This window comes from Syngnathus scovelli, chromosome 8 (genome assembly GCF_024217435.2).
Source record: "Syngnathus scovelli strain Florida chromosome 8, RoL_Ssco_1.2, whole genome shotgun sequence".
In the NCBI taxonomy this organism is placed as follows: domain Eukaryota; kingdom Metazoa; phylum Chordata; class Actinopteri; order Syngnathiformes; family Syngnathidae; genus Syngnathus; species Syngnathus scovelli.
Genome location: NC_090854.1, coordinates 2,112,856 through 2,132,085, shown reverse-complemented (window position 1 = coordinate 2,132,085; position 19,230 = coordinate 2,112,856). Strand labels below are relative to the sequence as shown.

At 46.6% G+C, this 19,230-nt stretch overlaps 1 protein-coding gene across 11 annotated transcripts in view; it reads right to left on the bottom strand.

Annotated features, from left to right (window-relative positions):
- The window catches only part of il10rb (interleukin 10 receptor, beta), a 185,409-nt gene that overhangs the window by 112,867 nt on the left and 53,312 nt on the right, over positions 1 to 19,230 (bottom strand). For all 11 annotated transcript variants that reach the window (XR_011087269.1, XR_011087266.1, XR_011087267.1 and 8 more), the window contains one exon: positions 3 to 169. Coding sequence is in view for 6 of the 11 variants with exons in the window: in XM_049727084.2 (XP_049583041.1) it covers positions 3 to 169 (167 nt within the window). In the remaining 5 variants the exon portion in view is untranslated. The remainder of the gene's footprint in view (positions 1 to 2; positions 170 to 19,230) is intronic.

The window sequence follows — 19,230 nt, the reverse complement described above, 5'->3', positions numbered from 1 at the left end:
ACCTTGACCCGCTGGCTGGCTCCAGACCTAAAGACGACATCGGTGGAGTTTTTGAGGAATGACAATCTATTGTCTTTTCACATACAGTGACTCTATCACAAAAGAGTTCAGCTTCAGATTCCATGGAGAAGAGACATGGAATATCAGATCCAAAGTAGTCATAAGGATACTGTGAAGAAAAATTGCCATAATGAGATACTAGATTTTTAACAGCACTCATTTCTCAATTACAGGAAACAGTGGCTGCCAGCCATCTTAGCATTTGGACTCACTTTGCGATATTATTTTTGTAAGGGTATAAGAGTTTGTAAGGGTTGATAGCCTGTGGACAATTCATCCGGTCTGAATAAGTCCCTGATTGCAGGGCATGATAAACACTTCATCAAGCTGCATGACAACAATATACGTACACTCAGGTTGTTGACTAGGTCTCAAATGAACTATATGGGTCCTTTTTGAAAAAAGCCCCTTATAACGAAAAAGACATATGGACTCAGATTTCCCTTGCCCAGACGCGGGTCACCGGGGCCCCCCTCTGGAGCCAGGCCTGGAGGTGGGGCTCGAAGGCGAGCGTCTGGTGGCCGGGCCTTCGCCCATGGGACCCGGCTGGGCACAGCCCGAAAAGGAAACATGGGTCACCCTTTCCTTGGGCTCACCACCTGTGGGATGGGCCAAAGGGGTCAGGTGCATTGTGAGCTGGGCGGCGGGCAAAGGCAGGGACCTTGGCGGTCCGATCCCCGGCTGCAGAAGCTGGCTCTTGGGACATGGAATGTCACCTCTCTGGCTGGAAAGGAGCCCAAGCTGGTGTGCGAGGCAGAAAAGTTCCGACCAGACAGTTTGGGTTCCGGTACAAGCCCTCTCGAGAGGGGCTGGACTCTCTTCCACTCTGGAGTTGCCCACAGTGAGAGGCGTCGAGCAGGTGTGGGTATACTTATTGCCCCCCAGCTGGGCGCCTGCACATTCACCCCAGTGAACGAGAGGGTAGCCTCCCTCTGCCTTAGGGTGGGGGGACGGGTCCTGCCTGTTGTTTGTGTCTATGCACCAAATGGCAGCTCAGAGTACCCACCCTTCTTGGAGTCCCTGGAGGAAGTGCTGGAGAGCACTCCTTCTGGGGACTCCATTGTTCTACTGGGTGACTTCAATGCCCATTTGGGCAATAACAGTGAGACCTGGAAGAGCGTGATTGGGAGGAACGGCCGCCCCGATCTGAACCCGAGCGGTGTTCTATTATTTGTCTTCTGTGCTCGACATGGAATTGTCATGCTGTCGTGTTTTGTTTTTGTCACTTCCTGTTTTATTGTTGTAACTCTCCTCTCGTTCCAGTTCATGTGTCCTTCCTCTGACCGTCCGGTCACGTGACTTCCCTGATCCCAAGTGTCTGCACCTGTGTCATGACCCAATTGTCTACACCTGTGTTCCCCTCCTTCTGTGTGTATATAACCTGCGTCTTTCCCCTTGTCTTTGCCAGTGCATCTTGACCTTGTCATGAACACCAGCGATCACGAACTCACAGAAATTCCCCGCGAGATCCTAGAGAGAAGATACCTTTTGCCCAGCTCTGTGATTTGTTTAGTTAGGGTTTTTTGCCAGAGTATTTTTCCCTCAGTTTGAGGCGCCTTTTGTTTGCTGTCTCCAGCCCTTTTTTCTCCTCGTTTTGAGCCGCCTTTTGTTTTTTGTGCTGCCTTCCGTTGAAGAAAATAAAACACCTTTGGTTGGAACTCTGCATTCGAGTCCTCTCCCTACTCCAAGCCTGACAGGAATGTCAATAATCAACATCATGTTCAAGCATAAGGGTGTCCATGTGTGCACTTGGCACCAGGACACCCTAGGCCGCAGTTCGATGATCGACTTTGTAGTCGTGTCATCGGATTTGCGGCCTCATGTTTTGGACACTCAGGTGAAGAGAGGGGCGGAGCTGTCAACTGATCACCACCTGGTGGTGGGTTGGCTCCGATGGTGGGGGAAGATGCCGGTCCGACCTGGCAGACCCAAACGCTCTGTGAGGGTCTGCTGGGAAGGTCTGGCGGATGGCCAAGTGGAACATGGCTTCGGCGGTTGCTGAGGCAAAAACCCGGGCGTGGGAGGAGTTTGGCAAGGCCATGGAGAATGACTTCCTGACAGCTTCGAGGAAATTCTGGTCCACCATCCGGCGTCTCAAGAGGGAGAAGCAGTGCACCGTCAACACTGTTTACAGTGGGAATGGCGTGCTGCTGACCTCGACTCGGGACGTCATGAGTCGGTGGGAAGAATACTTCGAAGACCTCCTCAATTCCACCGATACGCCTTCCATTGTGGAAGCAGGGCCTGGAGACTCTGAGGCGGACTCTCCAATCTCTGGGGTCGAAGTCACTGAGGTAGTTAAAAAACTCCTTGGTGGCAGGGCTCCGGGGGTGGATGAGACCTGCCCGGAGTTCTTATAGGCCCTGGATTTTGTGGGGCTGTCATGGCTGACATGCCTCTATAACATTGCGTGGACATCGAGGACGGTGCCTCTGGATTGGCAGACTGGGGTGGTGGCTCCCCTCTTTAAGAAGGGGGACCGGAGGGTGTGTTCCAATTACAGGAGAATCACACTCCTCAGCCTCCCTGGTAAGGTCTATTCATGGGTGCTGGAGAGGAGGGTCCGTCAGGAGGTCGAACCTCGGATTCAGGAGGAGCAGTGTGGCTTTCGTCCTGGCCGTGGAACAGTGGACACCCTCGACAGGATCCTCGAGGAGGCATGGGAGTTCGCCTAACCAGTCCACATGTTTTGTGGACTTGGAGAAGGCGTTCGACCGTGTCCCTCGGGAGGTTCTGTGGAGGGTGTTTCGGGAGTACGGGGTGCCGAGCCAACTGGTGGTTCGGTCCTTGCATCACCGATGCCAGAGTTTGGTCCGCATTTCCGACAGTAAGTCAGATTCGTTCCCAGTGCATATATATATATATATATATATATATATATATATAATTCTGTTCATAATTTTTATGGACAGAATTTCTAGGCGCAGCAGAGGCGTTGAGGGGGTCCGGTTTGGGGACCTCAGCCTCGCGTCTCTGCTTTTTGCAGACGACGTGGTGCTGTTGGCTTCTTCAAGCCGTGATCTCCAGCTCTCACTGGAGCGGTTTGCAGCCGAGTGTGAAGCGGTCGGGTTGAGGGTCAGCACCTCCAAATCCGAGTCCATGGTCCTCGGTCGGAAAAGGGTGGAATGCCCTCTCCGGATCGGGGATGAGATCCTGCCCCAAGTATCTTGGGGTCTAATTCACGAGTGAGGGGATGATGGAGCGCGAGATCGACAGGCGGATCGGTGCAGCGTCGGCAGTAATGCGGACTCTGTACCAGTCCGTCATGGTAAAGAGAGAGCTGAGCCAAAAGGCAAAGCTCTCAATTTACTGGTCGATTTACGCTCCTACCCTCACTTATGGTCACGAGCTATGGGTCGTGACCGAAAGAACGAGATCCCGGATACAAGCGGCTGAAATGAGTTTCCTCCGCAGGATGTCCGGGCTCTCCCTTAGAGATAGGGTGAGAAGCTCGGTCATCCGGCAGAGACTCGGAGTAGAGTCGCTGCTCCTCCACGAGAGAAGCCAGATGAGGTGGCTCGGGCATCTCTTCAGGATGCCTCCTGGACACCTCCCTGGGGAGGTGTTCCGGGCATGTCCCACCGGTAAGAGACTCCGTGGACGACCCAGGACGCGCTGTAGAGACTATGTCTCTCAGCTGGCCTGGGAACATCTTGGGATCCCCTGGGATGAGATGGATGAAGTGGCTGGGGAGAGGGAAGTCTGGGAGTCCCTCCTACAGTTGCTGCCCCCGCGACATGACCCCGGATAAGCGGATGAAGATGGATGGTTGGATGGGTCTTTTTTGGCCTCTCCATGAGTCACCACCTTATCGTGGTGGAGGGGTTTGTGTGTCCCAGTGATCTTAGAAGCTAAGATGTTTGGGGCTTATTAATGCACCTGGTAGGGTCACCCATGGCAAAAACGTCCGAGGTTAGGGACTGGAAGAAGCATGAATAAAAAAAAAAAAAAAGATTTAATTTGCTGATGTGTTTAGAAGGAAATGCTTTTTTTCCCCTTCCCCTGTTTTAGATCTGCTGCCCTAGGGAAGTCCAACCTTTCTAGACTATAAGTCTCCTACTCTACATTAAAAGAAACAAGATTTCAGAGACTGCTGTCCCAAGATACTGTCCTCTTACAGCTGTCCCCATTTGTCTGCCCTGTACTAAGGTTTGTGTTGATCGAAAAATTAATGCATGATTGTGCTAAATATGATATATGCATATGCATACATCAGCACCAATACTATAATCTAAGTCAGTTTAATTTGTTTCTAGAATAAGATATATATATACTATATAATAATAATAGATCGGTTTTATATAGCGCTTTTCTAAGTACTCAAAGCCGTTTTGCATTAAAAATTTTGCTTATACCATATGCTCATGTAGTCTATATATGTAGTATATATCTTATATTAGGTATAGATCTTTACAAATATGGTGATGACATAACGGTAATACCATGGTAATAACAATTGCAATTATCCACTTAATGAATTCTTATACTACATATATATTGGTACGACAGATGTCGATAAGTGACATTGAGAGAAGCAAGGAACAAACAGTAGGGTACAGGTCGGAACAACAACACAAGACACATCAGACAAGGAACAATTCGACTGATATAATGTATTCCTCATGCAATATAATCAGTTTCTTTTGTTTGTTCAGTTGTAGGTATATCGTTTTTTCCATAAGAACAATATTACAACCTCAATAATATTACAAGTAATAATAATAACACGCCTCATCATTAGCATGTTCCACTCATTAGGTATATACCAGGGGTCGGTGAGCCGCATGCGGCTCTTTAGCACCCCCCTCGCGGCTCCCTGGACTTTTTGCAAAAATGCGTGAAAATGGAAGTTTTGGTGTTTTTTTAAATATGGTTTTTAGAAGGTAATCATGACACAAACATTCTTATGCTGTAAAAATGTATGTCATTGTAAATATATTTAAAAAATACAGAATTTCAGAATGGCGCCAAATAGCAAAATTGCATAAGTGCGTGTCCATACTAAGTAGTACGGACCCGGCGCACTCCGCGCTCTATTTCCATCAGTGCTGAATTTTGAGTGTGGACTGTGACGTCAGTATTCTCGTAATTCGCGTGCTGAGCTTTCAGATACAGTTTTACGCTAATGGCAGCCACAAACCTTCCCCTGGAATCCTTCCATTAAAATGAGTGGCCCGAGGAAAAGAAAGGTGGACACTGTTTGGTGTAGTTGACAGCAACTTGAGGCCGCACCTCAACATTCAGTTCTGGGTCAAGGAAAAGAAAGGTGGACACTGTTTGGTGTAGTTGACAGCAACTTGAGGCCGCACCTCAACATTCAGTTCTGGGTCAACAAGATCAAAGCTGCCATTTTGAGGAGATTCACTGTTGTTTTTCAGGAATCAACAAACGCGTAGAACATCTGCTGAACATCAGCGGTGACTGCGATGTTCTCTCTCCTGAAAACGCATTAAGACACCTAGCAGGGCGTTGTTTAAGTCTGGCCCGCTGAGCATAACGTTATTCAGTGACACCTTCATGTTTGGCACTTGAGTCAAAAAACACTCTGATCTGATTTGGTTTTTGAGGATGATAGACTCGGAATAGAGTATACCATCTTTCTTGATGTTCTTCTAGTTCTGGTGTTAGCTCTGCTTGGTCGTTCTCGAATACTTTGTTCATGAACTCCAGAAAATGTTTCTGTGCGTTTGTCTAGTGTTCGTCGGAGCAATGAGTCGATGTAGAGCCATTTCTTAATTGTTGGGCAGATGGCGTTGGGGCTTAGAGAATGGCAGTGGTGCTACCCAGCTGTTTGCTCGATCCTTATAAACCTCCGTCCATGATGTCCAAGAATGTTTGATCGTCGACTGATAGAGCTTAGGGTGACCATGTTTGGGTTTCTGAAAAAGACACCTTTTTTTTGGGTGGTGGGGGGGGGTCGCTTTTTTTGGGCGGGGGGCATTTGTGTCATGTTATGAATGACAAATGACATGGTGTCTGTATAGCAATCGCATTTATTGGCCCAAATAACACAAAACATACACTACCGTTCAAAAGTTTGGGGTCACCCAAACAATTTTGTGTTTTCCATGAAAAGTCACACTTATTCACTACCAAACGTTGTGAAATGAATAGAAAATAGAGTCAAGACATTGACAAGGTTAGAAATAATGATTTGTATTTGAAATAAGATTTTTTTTACATCAAACTTTGCTTTCGTCAAAGAATCCTCCATTTGCAGCAATTACGGCATTGCAGACCTTTGGCATTCTAGCTGTTAATTTGTTGAGGTAATCTGGAGAAATTGCACCCCACGCTTCCAGAAGTAGCTCCCACAAGTTGGATTGGTTGGATGGGCACTTCTTGCGTACCATACGGTCAAGCTGCTCCCACAACAGCTCAATGGGGTTCAGATCTGGAGCGTCACATTTGTGGGGTCAATTAAACGCTCAAAATGGCCAGAAAAAGAGAACTTTCATCTGAAACTCGACAGTCTATTCTTGTTCTTAGAAATGAAGGCCATTCCATGCGAGAAATTGCTAAGAAATTGAAGATTTCCTACAACGGTGTGTACTACTCCCTTCAGAGGACAGCACAAACAGGCTCTAACCAAAGTCGAAAAAGAAGTGGGAGGCCGCGTTGCACAACTGAGCAAGAAGATAAGTACATTAGAGTCTCTAGTTTGAGAAACAGACGCCTCATAGGTCCCCAACTGGCATCTTCATTAACTAGTACCCGCAAAACACCAGTGTCAACATCTACAGTGAAGAGGCGGCTGCGGGATTCTGGGCTTCAGGGCAGAGTGGCAAAGAAAAAGCCATATCTGAGACTGGCCAACAAAAGAAAAAGATTAAGATGGGCAAAAGAACACAGACATTGGACAGAGGAAGACTGGAAAAAAGTGTTGTGGACGGATGAATCCAAGTTTGAGGTGTTTGGATCGCAAAGAAGAACGTTTGTGAAACGCAGAACAAATGAAAAGATGCTGGAAAAATGCCTGACGCCATCTGTTAAGCATGGAGGAGGTAATGTGATGGTCTGGGGTTGCTTTGGTACTGGTAAGGTGGGAGATTTGTACAGGGTAAAAGGGATTCTGAATCAGGAAGGCTATCACTCCATTTTGCAACGCCATGCCATAGCCAGTGGACAGCGTTTGATTGGAGCCAATTTCATCCTACAACAGGACAATGACCCCCAAACACACCGCCAAATTGTGCGAGAACTATTTAGAGCAGAAGCAGGCAGCTGGTATTCTATCGGTAATGGAGTGGCCAGCGCAGTCACCAGATCTGAACCCCATTGAGCTGTTGTGGGAGCAGCTTGACCGTATGGTACGCAAGAAGTGCCCATCCGACCAATCCAACTTGTGGGAGCTGCTTCTGGAAGCGTGGGATGCAATTTCTCCACATTACCTCAACAAATTAACAGCTAGAATGCCAAAGGTCTGCAATGCCGTAATTGCTGCAAATGGAGGATTCTTTGACAAAAGCAAAATTTGATGTAAAAAAAATCTTATTTCAAATACAAATCATTATTTCTAACCTTGTCAATGTCTTGACTCTATTTTCTATTCATTTCACAACGTTTGGTGGTGAATAAGTGTGACTTTTCATGGAAAACACAAAATTGTTTGGGTGACCCCAAACTTTTGAACGGTAGTGTATATACAATAACAAAAACGTGTACACTGACATTTTTTAGTTTTATAGTGGTGCACTAAGCAAAAAACGACAAAAGAAATACAGCCATCGGTGCAGCATTTGAAGAAAAAAAAAGGGCTCCTCTTCAGTCCTCCTCTTGTGGGGTGCGTTGGCACCTTTATTTGCTACAGACACGTCAAGCACTCAGCTTCATAAGGATCACGACCCTGGCGAAAGCACGGGATTTTTTTATTCAACTCCTCTGTAAACGTGCATTTTCGTTTCGGCATTGCTTGTAAACACTCGCTGTAGACTGGCCAGTCCACCCTACTTCGTAGCAAAGTGACTAAATTTGAGGAGGGCGTGACTTAATTGCGGACGATACAGAAAGACCTGGAATTGAGTGAAATGGAACGGAGTGGCAATTCTATTGACAATTAACTGTACATGTGTTATGTTTGAGACAGTCTTGCTCCCACATTCTCTGCAGATTATTTCTTTGTCAGTCTTTTGCTCTATGTTTCGTCGAGCTGCAGCACCTAAAGCAGATGGTCCATTGAGGTAGGTTTTGCGGTCTTCTATAGCTTTGTTGTGGAAGGTGCGGTCCTTTTTGAGTGAGTGAGGCTTGTTATGCAGTGGGCATAGTCTGTCTGGATCTATAGCTCCTTTTTCACCGAACCTGCAGGGGCTGTTGTCGCTTCAGGAATCACGGCAGTCTTTTTCACAGACACTGGTACTTTGTTGTTGTACTTTGTTAGTCTCTCTGTTTTGGTGGGACCTGGGTAGTTTGTGATATCATAAAGCTAGGGTCATTTCTGGTTTTAGCCTCAGAGCGAACAAACTGTGAGAAGAAAGTGAAAGGGGGGTGGGGACACGGTTATATTCTTTGTACCTTGACCCTTGGGAGATCCACTTTTATTGAATACTAAATGGGAGCTTTTCCAGTATGGGGTTCACTCCACGTAACGTATCAAGATATGCAAGTTAGGAGAAATCCTCCTAACTTTGCATATTCCACTTCAAGTAAGAGATCTCTGAGCTCTCTTAGTTTCAGTGTCTTTGTGATTCTGGGAAACGCCTCGATCCTGTTCAGGAGTAAATGTTCAACTGCTTCAGGTGTTCGTAACGTGACTTGGGGGGGAAATATAAAAGGTGTGTGACATCACCACCACAGACTCCTGGGTGTAGATTATGTAATTCCATAATGCCTCACTAAAATTATTTTATCCCCTTTATTCAATGTTCCAAAATAAAGAGTCGTTCGTTTATGTGTGCATGTTAGTAAAAATGTGCGTTTTCCCATTTCTATATTTTTGTTTGTTAGGAACAAATTATTTCAAAGTCAAAGTTAAAGTCTACTTTATTGTCCATTTCTTCACGTCAAGACACACAAAGAGATCAAAATTGCATTTCCTACTATCTCACGGTGACACGACATATATATATATGAAATTAAAGAAACACTTTGACAACATCAGATTTCAATGGTGAAATTTTTTGGGGGATATCTATAGTGATATGGACAGTTTAATGTCTCAGGAACAAAAGGATGCCACATCTTCAAAGTCAAAGTCAAAGTCAGCTTTATTGTCAATTTCTCCACATGCCAAAGACACACAAAGAAACCGAAATTTCGTTCCCCCCTATCCCACGGTGACAAGACATGGCTCACAACAGACAAGTAAACAAGTATAACAAAAGCGTGCTGAATAAATAATGAATAAATAACACAACAATAAATAAATAAATAAGAGGAGCAGAAAAAAAAAAAAAAAAAAAAAAGAGCAAGTGCGCGTACAGCAGACATTCCCGAAAATAGCGCAACAGTGCTACGCAGAAGGGGGTAGCGAGTTCAGGCCCCTAACAGCCTGGAGAAAGAAGCTGTTGGCGAGTCTGGTGGTGCGGGAGCGCAGGCTCCTGTACCTCTTCCCAGAGGGCAGAAGGTCAAACAAAGAGTGAGCCGGGTGACTCACATCTCTGGCAATCGAGGTTGCCTTGCGGGCGAGATGGGAGGTGATGGAAATAAAAGTTTTCAGCCGACAGAGGGCTTAGTATATACACACCCCAAAAATCTAAGTGAAAAAATTATATGGCAGGCTCAGCCTTTTTGCCTAAATTCAATTTCTGCAACTCAAAATTATTTTCAATATCTTGTGTGGCCCCCACGAGCTTGTATGCATGCTTGACAACGTCGCAGCATGCTCCTAATGAGACGACAGATGGTGTCTTGTGAGATGTCCTCCCAGATCTGTCTAAGGACGTCAGTAAGCTCCTGTAAAGTCTGAGGAACAACCTGGCGGTGTATGATGGACCGAAACATTATGTCCCAGAGGTGTTCTACCGGGTTTAGATCAGGTGATCGTGAGGGCTATTCAATTGTGTCAGCATACTCTTGCCACAATAGTTGGCAACACTGTTGTGGACCAGGAGGAACCCAGGACCTACTGCACCAACGTAGGGTCTGACCATGGGTGCAAGGATTTCATCTCGATACCTAATGGCAGTCAGACTGCCATTCTCTAGCCTGTAGAGGTCTATTCATCCCTCCATGGAAATGCCTCCCAGACCATCACTGACCCACCACCAAACCGGTCATGCTGAATGATGTTGCAGGTAGCATAGCGCTCTGCTTGGCTTCTCCAGACCCTTTCACATCTATCACAGGTGCTAAGGGTAAACCTGCTCTCATCTGTGAAAAGCACAGGGCGCCAGTGGCGGACTTGCCAATTCTGGTGTTCTATGGCAAATGCCAATCGAGCTCCACGGTGCTGAGCAATGAGCACAGGAAACACTACAGGACGTCGTGCCCTGAGGCCACCCTCGTGAAGTCTGTTTCTGACTGTTTGGGCAGAGACATTCACACCAGTAGCCTGCTGGAGGTCATTCTGTAGGGTTCGGACAGTGCTCAACCTGTTCCTCCTTGCACAAAGCAGCAGATATCGGTCCTGCTGATGGAATGACCGTCTACGGCCCTGTCCAGCTCTCCTAGAGTAATTGCCTGTCTCCTGAAATCTCCTCCATTGCTCTGGAGATTGTACTGGAAGACACATCAACTCTTCTTGCAACAGCACGCATGGATATGCCATCCTAGAGGAGTTGGACAATTTGCGCAACTTCAGGAGGGTTAAGAAATCGTCTCATGCTCCCAGTCGTGATAATGACTCTAGCTAAAGCCAACACTTGTGGAAAAACAGTTAAAAAAGATGAAGAGGGAGGAACTTGAAAAGGCCTCCACCTGCAAAATCAGTCCTGTTTTGGGGACCATCTCGTTGTTGCCCCTCTACTGCACCTGTTGTTAATTTCATCAACACCAATGGAGCTGAAACTGATTAACAACCCCCTCTGTCACGTACCTGACCAAAACCTTATCAGAAAAGTCTAATTGAATTCATGCCATACCCTGATAAAAAACAGTTCCTTTAATTTTTTGAGCAGTGTATAACATATTATATTGGTCCACGGACAAACAAAACATTCAAGTAAACAATACAAAAGGTAAAAACAAGAAGGCACAAACAATGAACAAATAAGAGCAATGAATAAATAAATAAATAAATAAATACATAAATAAATAAATAAATAAGAGTAACATGGTTGAAATGGAGCACTTGTGCATACAGCAGACAAGTCAGTATATAGCGCAAAAGTACAGGAGTAGTGCAAGGCAGCCAACGTGGGCCAAAAGGCCAGGACGTTATGCAGCCGAGGGTGGAGGGGCGAGAGAGTTCAGGATCCTAACAGCCTGGAGTATGAAGCTGTTGGTGAGTCTGGTGGTGCGGGAGCACAGGCTTCTGTACCTCTTCCCAGAGGGCAGTAGATCAAACAAAGTGTGAGCGGGGTGACTCACATCACTCACAATCGTGGTCGCCTTGCGTGTGAGATCGGAGGTGTGAATGTCCTTCAGAGAGGGGAGTGAAGCACCAATCGTCCTACCAGCTGTGTTCACTATGTGCTGCAGGGCCTTCATGTTGTATTCAGTGCAGCTTTCACCACACACAGCGATACAACTGGAGAGGCCGCTCTCAATGGTGCCACGGTAGAATGTGGTTATGATGGCTGGTGGAGCACTTGCTCGCGTGAGTTTCCGCAGGAAGTACAGGCGGCGCTAAGCTTTCTTCGCCAGTGATGCAGTGTTGGTGGTCCAGGAGAGGTCTTCACTGATGTGCACCCCCAGGAATTTTGCATAACCAGAGCTAAAGTAGGTGTGCTAATTAATCACTTACGCCGAATGGCTGCATTGTGGTCTTCTCCGGAACGCCACAAGGAATAGAAAGTATTGGAGTGAACGAGTCAATGCTCACTGGCTGTGGTGCGTAAGCGGAATGTCGCTACCGTTTGCGAACATAACATAACTACATTTGCGAACATAACATAACTACAATCAACAGACCTTCCATTTCACCTAACTACATAGTTTAGCATGAATCGGACATATAAAAGGCAAAAAACGAGCTTCAAATAAATTCAAAATGGCAAAATAATACTCTGTAAACACAAAACGTACTTACCCATGATAGAAGTCCCAAAAATAATGTCCCAAAAGGGTATCAATGTGAATGAAAGGATGGCTATTGTTTACAAATGGCTCAATTTTACACGGTTGTTATCGCAGAACTCGACTCTTCAGCATGAACCCCCGTGAAATTGTGGTCTCGTGGGCGGAGAATTTCCGGAGACGCAACACAACTGTTTGCCGCCGGTGTGAATTGCAGTAGCAGGTCATCTGCAAAGAAACCGCAACGCAGCCGTTCGGCAGCCGGTGTGAATTAGGCATTAGGCTCATGTTCACTCACTGCTGTACTCTGGTGGACGATGTCTAACATTGTATACCATACTAGGGATTACCTGGTGAATGTTCTTATAACACTGGGCAACAATTTTTTACTTTTTGAATGTTGTCTTGATTTTTACAACTGATTTAGGGTAGCTTTGCGCTGCTGAATCAGGAAATAACATCCATTTGTCTCCATCAGGTCAGGTTTCTGTGCCAAGTTGATTTGAAAAAATCAGATCTTGTGACAAAATCACAGTTTTTCACTACCAGAACAAATGCCTTCCAAGCTTCCAGTTCCACTTCGTTCATTGAATTTTCAAACTCTGGATCTCTGATGAGCTCACGGATCTGAGGACCTTCAAAGATGCCAGCTTTCAGCTTTTCCATGGTTAATCCTGGAAAAGCTTGGCACAAGTAAGTGAAACAGTCACCATCCTTGTCCAGAGCCTTGGTGAACTGTTTGATTAAGCCAAGTTTGATGTGCAGAGGTGGGAAGAGTATTCTGTCTCTGTCCACCAGAGGGTCGTTGATGACGTTCCTCTCCTTACAAGGCACCAATTCCTCCCGCACACGCCAGTCCTTCTTCGTGTAATGCTGAGCACGGTCTCTACTATCCCACATGCACAAAAAACATGGGTACTTGGTGAAGCCAGACTGTTGTCCCAACACAAAGTTCACCATCTTCAGGTCAACACAAATAAACCACTTATGCTGATCATAGCCAATTTTCTCCAGTACGTACTTCACTGCTTCAAAGTCAAAGTCAAAGTCAGCTTTATTGTCAATTTCTCCACATGCCAAAGACACACAAAGAAACCGAAATTTCGTTCCCCCCTATCCCACGGTGACAAGACATGGCTCACAACAGACAAACAAGTAAACAAGTATAACAAAAGCGTGCTGAATAAATAATGAATAAATAACACAACAATAAATAAATAAATAAATAAGAGGAGCAGAAAAAAAAGGAGCAAGTGCGCGTACAGCAGGCATTCCCGAAAATAGCGCAACAGTGCCGCACGCTACGCAGAAGGGGGTAGCGAGTTCAGGGCCCTAACAGCCTGGAGAAAGAAGCTGTTGGCGAGTCTGGTGGTGCGGGAGCGCAGGCTCCTGTACCTCTTCCCAGAGGGCAGAAGGTCAAACAAAGAGTGAGCCGGGTGACTCACATCTCTGGCAATCGAGGTTGCCTTGCGGGCGAGATGGGAGGTGTAAATGTCCTTCAGGGAGGGGAGCGAAGCACCAATAATCTTACCAGCCGTATTCACTATGCGCTGCAGGGCCTTCAAGTTCTGTTCAGTGCAGTTACCACCCCAGACAGCGATGCAACTGGTGAGGACGCTCTCAATGGTGCCACGGTAGAATGTAGACAGGACTGCCTGAGGAGCACATGCACGCCTGAGCTTCCGCAGGAAGTACAGGCGGCGTTGAGCTTTCTTTGCCAGTGACGAGGTGTTTGCGGACCAGGAGAGGTCCTCACTGATGTGCACCCCCAGGAACTTGGTGCAGCTCACCCTCTCCACCACAGCACCGTCGATGATCAGCAGCAGGTGTGTTGTGTGACCCTTCCGGAAGTCAACAATGATTTCCTTGGTCTTATTGACGTTCAGCAGGAGGTTGTTGTCCCTGCACCACGTGGTCAGAAGGTCAACTTCCGACCTGTACCGAGTCTCGTCGCCCTTCGTGAGTCGTGTCGTCAGCAAACTTCACTATGCGGTTGTCGCTGTAGGTCGCAGTGCAGTCATGCGTCAGCAGGGTGAAGAGCAATGGACTGAGCACGCAGCCCTGGGGGGCCCCCGTGCTCAGCGTGATGCTGGCGGAGATTTTGTCGCCAACACGCACCACCTGAGGCCTCTGACAGAGGAAGTCCAGTATCCAGTTGCAGAGGGAGGTACTGAGGCCCAGCTCGTCGAGTTTGCAGATGAGTCGCTGCGGCACAATGGTGTTGAAGGCAGAGCTGAAGTCCACAAACAGCAACCTCACATATGAGTCCTTTCTCTCCAGGTGGGTGAGGGCCGAGTGGAGGGCAGAGCAGATGGCATCCTCAGAGGACCGCTTGGCACGGTACGCAAACTGGAAAGGGTCAATGGTGGGGGGAGAACGGACTTGATGTGCTCTATGACCAGCCGCTCAAAGCACTTCATGATGATGGGCGTCAGTGCCACAGGGCGGTAGTCATTGAAGCAGGACGGTGCAGGTTTCTTCGGCACATGAACGATGGTGGCAGCCTTGAAACACGAGGGGACGATGGCCTGCTGCAGGGAAACGTTAAAGATGTCCGTGAAGACACCCGACAGCTCCCCAGCGCAGTCCTTCAGCGCTCGACCCGGGATGTTGTCAGGGCCCGCCGCCTTACGGGTGTCAACAGCGGCAAGCGCCCTCCTCACACCGTCGGCAGAGAGGCGCAGGGGCTGCTCGTGTGGGGGGGGAGTGGTCTTCAGCGGGCAAGTGCTGTTCTGGGCGTCGAAGCGAGCAAAGAAGCGGTTCAGATCGTTCAGCAGACGGACGTCGCCCTCACAGCTCCTCGGCGCGGGCTTGTAGTCCGTGATGGTCTGAATGCCCCACCAAAGGCTACGTGCGTCCTTGCTGTCCTTGAAGAGGGTGGAGACCTTGCATGAGAACGCCTTCTTCGCTTCTTTGATGCCTCGGGACAGGTCGGCCCTCGCTGTCCTCAAGCCAGCCTCATCTCCCGCTCTGAAAGCCTTGTCCCTTCATACTTCTCCTTCAGCGTAGTTGAGTGGGCGATAGGTACAGAGGCAAACAGGTTGGCGTTGTGTAACAGAACACATTTCAGTGATCCCTTACAGCTGTCAATGAAGAGTCTCCAATCTTTGGGTTCGTACTGTGACACACCAAGCGTGAGCAGAAGCTGGGCAATATCTGCACAATACACCAAGTCCTTTTCCTCAGAGAAAAAAACGGAGATACTCTCGATGCCTATTGCGGTAGAAACTGATACGAGCACTGTTAGAGAGTAGGTTTTTTTCTTTCAATCTGGATGCCAACAGTTCGGCAGAGTCCTTTGACAAGCCGAGGTCGCGAACTAGATCATTCAACTCGTTTTGGGAAAATGGATGTCGAGCATCATCTTTAAAAACCACTTCTGCTTCTTCTTCATGTTCTTCAACACTGGAGACATCTTCGTCACTAATGTCAGGAAGTTCTCCGCAGATAGGCACTGGAATTTCATCACAATGAGCTACAGGACGACGTGCTGATTGAAGATCAGGATACTTGAGGCTTCCTCGGTTCTTTCTGTTGATACCGGTCACATCAACAGCACAGAAGTAGCAGTCAGTGACATGGTTTGTTGGCTCCCTCCAAACCATAGGAATCCCAAATTTCAGACTCCTCTTGCCATTGGTCCATCCACGCAGAGTCTCAGTGCATGCCTTGCACACTATGTGTGGTGCCCAGGCTTTATCCTGGTCACCAAATTTAATTCTGAAATATGCATGGTAAGCACACATGGCCATATCTCAAAAACTTGACCTGATTGAGCAAAACCAATGTGATTTTTGGATTCAGCGCATCAGATTCGTCCTAAATCAGCTGAAAAAACTCAGACAACAAATTTGTTGTTGACCTGTGTAATCCATGTATCTGAGACTAAGATACTGCAAAAGAAAAGGATGTACAAACATAAAATGTTCAGGTAAATCACTTTGAGTGAAAGTGTGAGTTTCAGAAGTGCCGAAAGTAGGGAGTACGTCTGTTGTCGTGTTGCTGTTAACTACTTTCCAAAGTCGCTCTCCACTTTCATTTACTTTTGGGTAATTATTGAGAGGGTGTCACAGGTGTAAAAAACAAAACAAAGGACTTATTGGGTCAAGGGCACTGCGGTGAGGGTAGAAGTGTTTTTTGTTTTATTTTTTTCCCAAAATGAGATACTGTACCTCAGGCGTGTTCAAACCAAGTCCTCTGCTGTCCTGCTTGTTAGTCCTGCTACTCTGATTTAAACAATCACATTATCATGCTTCTTCAGCACTTGCTGATGAGTTGATCATTTGAACCAGGTATGGTAGACAAGGGAGACAACTATAACAGGGAGGACAACTAGAGCTGGACATGCCTGCTATACCCGGAAGACTAATGAAAATAAAGTCATGGTTCAGCACCTGCGGATTTTCATTTCTTTCCAATTCTTTAAAAATAATAACTGTTACGACAACTAACAGACGCAGAAATCATTCCAACAAAATATCCACTAGTCCCCCTCCAGACCAGATGCCAGGGACCGCCATATTGCCTACAGACCAATCTAAAAGTTGGGGAACAAAGCAGGGAAAGCCTTTTAGTGGAGTAATGAAAACTTGTAGGAAAGGGACCTGAATGCTTAGTTTGTTTGAAATGTTTGGTTTGTTTGAATTGTTTGGTTTGAGCTACAAACTATGTTTGTCGAGGCTTTGAGTGGCTCAATCAATTTGTGGTAACTTGTGCTTCATGTTTCCTCGTGTATGTATGCAATTGCTGAACTTGGTTGGACTTGAAGTACCGTATTTTCCGCACTATTAGGCGCACTTAAAAACGTAAAATTTCCTCAAAAACCTACAATGCGCCTTATAATGCAGAGCGCTGTATATATGGATCAAATTATGAATTTTTTTATCTTTACTGGTTGTGCACAGCACTCCGACAAAATGTTTCAGTACATTTTAGTACTACTAGCAAATTACAAGGTTGCATCGCTTCCCAGCATTACGGAAACCGTGGTCAGGGGGCGTCACTGAATAGCTGTTGTACCCGCGAGGCTATTTCATTTCAAAATAGGCTGTCCCGTTAATGTTTTCGAGTACGTTTACGGATCAATATCCAACGGAATCATAAATAAGCAGCACCAATGTGTTAAATCAGTCTTTAGTCGGTTCCGATCATTTTATAGTAGATAGTTTGAGAAACGCGATTGTTTACAGGGGGCTGCCATGACACTTTGCTGAGGCTCATGGGAGTCTGGCTAATGCTATAATGATAGCTGCTATACGCACGAGGCTATTTCATTTCAAAATAGGCTGCTCTGTTAATGTTTCAAGTAAATTTACGGATTGATATGGAAAGGAAACATAAGTAAGCAGTACCAATGTGTTAGATCGAAGTTTAGTCAGTTCCGATCATTTTATAGGCGATAGTTTGAGAAACATGATTGTTTACAGGGGGCTCATTGTTTATTGGCTAGTGGATGCATACCGCAACCCTAGTCAACCTCAGTTTGTTGCAGTATAGCTTCTATTTCATGCGCCTTTTAATCCGGTGCGCCCTATATATGAAATAATTTCTAAAATAAAAAATTCAATGAGGGTGCGCCTTATAATCCAGTGCGCCTTATGGTGCAAAAAATACGGTAATACAATGTTTTCTTTTTTTAGGTTATCAACCTGACTAATCACCCTCTAAGTAATTATGCAATAAACTGGAAAAAAAAAAGGAAAAGCGGAAGTGCGAGTTGTTCTTGCGTTCTTAGGACTAAGGCTCTTTTCAAGCTTGAGCAGCTTGGAGTCGAATCAGGACAAAAAGTCAGCTGAATCCAAGAAGTATGCCTCAACTAGTTCCACGAGTAAAGAGGGTTGCATTGTCTGTGCACATGAGACGCAGAGAAAAACCTTTCTGTTGCAAAAAGACAAGTTGAGTGCTGTGGGAAAAACTGGGAGCCTGCACAAAGTGCCTAGAGTGTCATGAAGAAGAGAGTGAATGCAAATAAGTATATTTGTGTACCTGTGTAAAAGTTAAAGTCCCAATGATCATCGTCACACACATCTGGGTGTGGTGAAATTTGTCCTCTGCATTTAACCCATCCCCATGTGATTTTGATCCATCCCCTGGGGGAGAGGGGCGCAGTGAGCAGCAGAGGTGCCGCGCTCGGGAATCATTTGGTGATCTAACCCCTCCCCCCATTCCAACCCTTAATGCTGAGTGCCAAGCAGGGAGGCAATGGGTCCCATTTTTATAGTCTTTGGTATGACCCGGCCGGGGTTTGAACCCACAACCTTCCAGTCTCAGGGCGGACACTCTAGTAGGCCACTGAGCTGGTTTTGTGTAGGGACCTTAGGAGAGACCATCACTTCTTCCTGTGCTGGAGAGGAGAACCTAAAAAATACCCCAGACACGACACCAAAGTCAAAACCAAGGTGGCACAAATTGACAGAAGAACAACAATTTGTGTCTGAACTGTCCCCAGACATAGCAGAAAGGTTTAGGAGAGCCTTTATCAATGTTTCAGCTAGATCACTCTGCATTGACAAGGCTGCAGGAAGTAGATGTCAAGAGCTCCTTGTGCTCCTCAAAGTTACAGCCAATGCAGGTCAGAAGATCCGTACGCTGATTGACTTAGCGTTTTACATAAATTATATTACTCACAGTGCTGCCAAGAGACAATCTCAGAAGTCTCACCAGTTCGCATACCAGGCGAACAGATCCACGGAGGACACCATCACCATAGCTCTGCATGCTGTGTTGAGTCACCTGGAACAGCAGCAGAGCTATGCGATAATGCTCTTTGTGGACTACAGCTCGGCTTTCAATACAATCATCCCTGACATTCTGGTCACAAAGCTGGACACTCTGGGCCTCCCCCTTCTCACATGCACCTGGACTTCTTGACCAACAGGCCCCAGACTGTGAGACTTGGCCCCTACCTTTCCTCTACACGCAAACTGAGCACTGGTTCACCACAGGGCTGCGTGCTGAGCCCCCTCCTCTATTGTCTCTATACCTACGGCTGCAGTCCGGCCCACGGCGACAATATGATTGTCAAATTTGCTGATGACACCACAGTGGTCAGGCTGA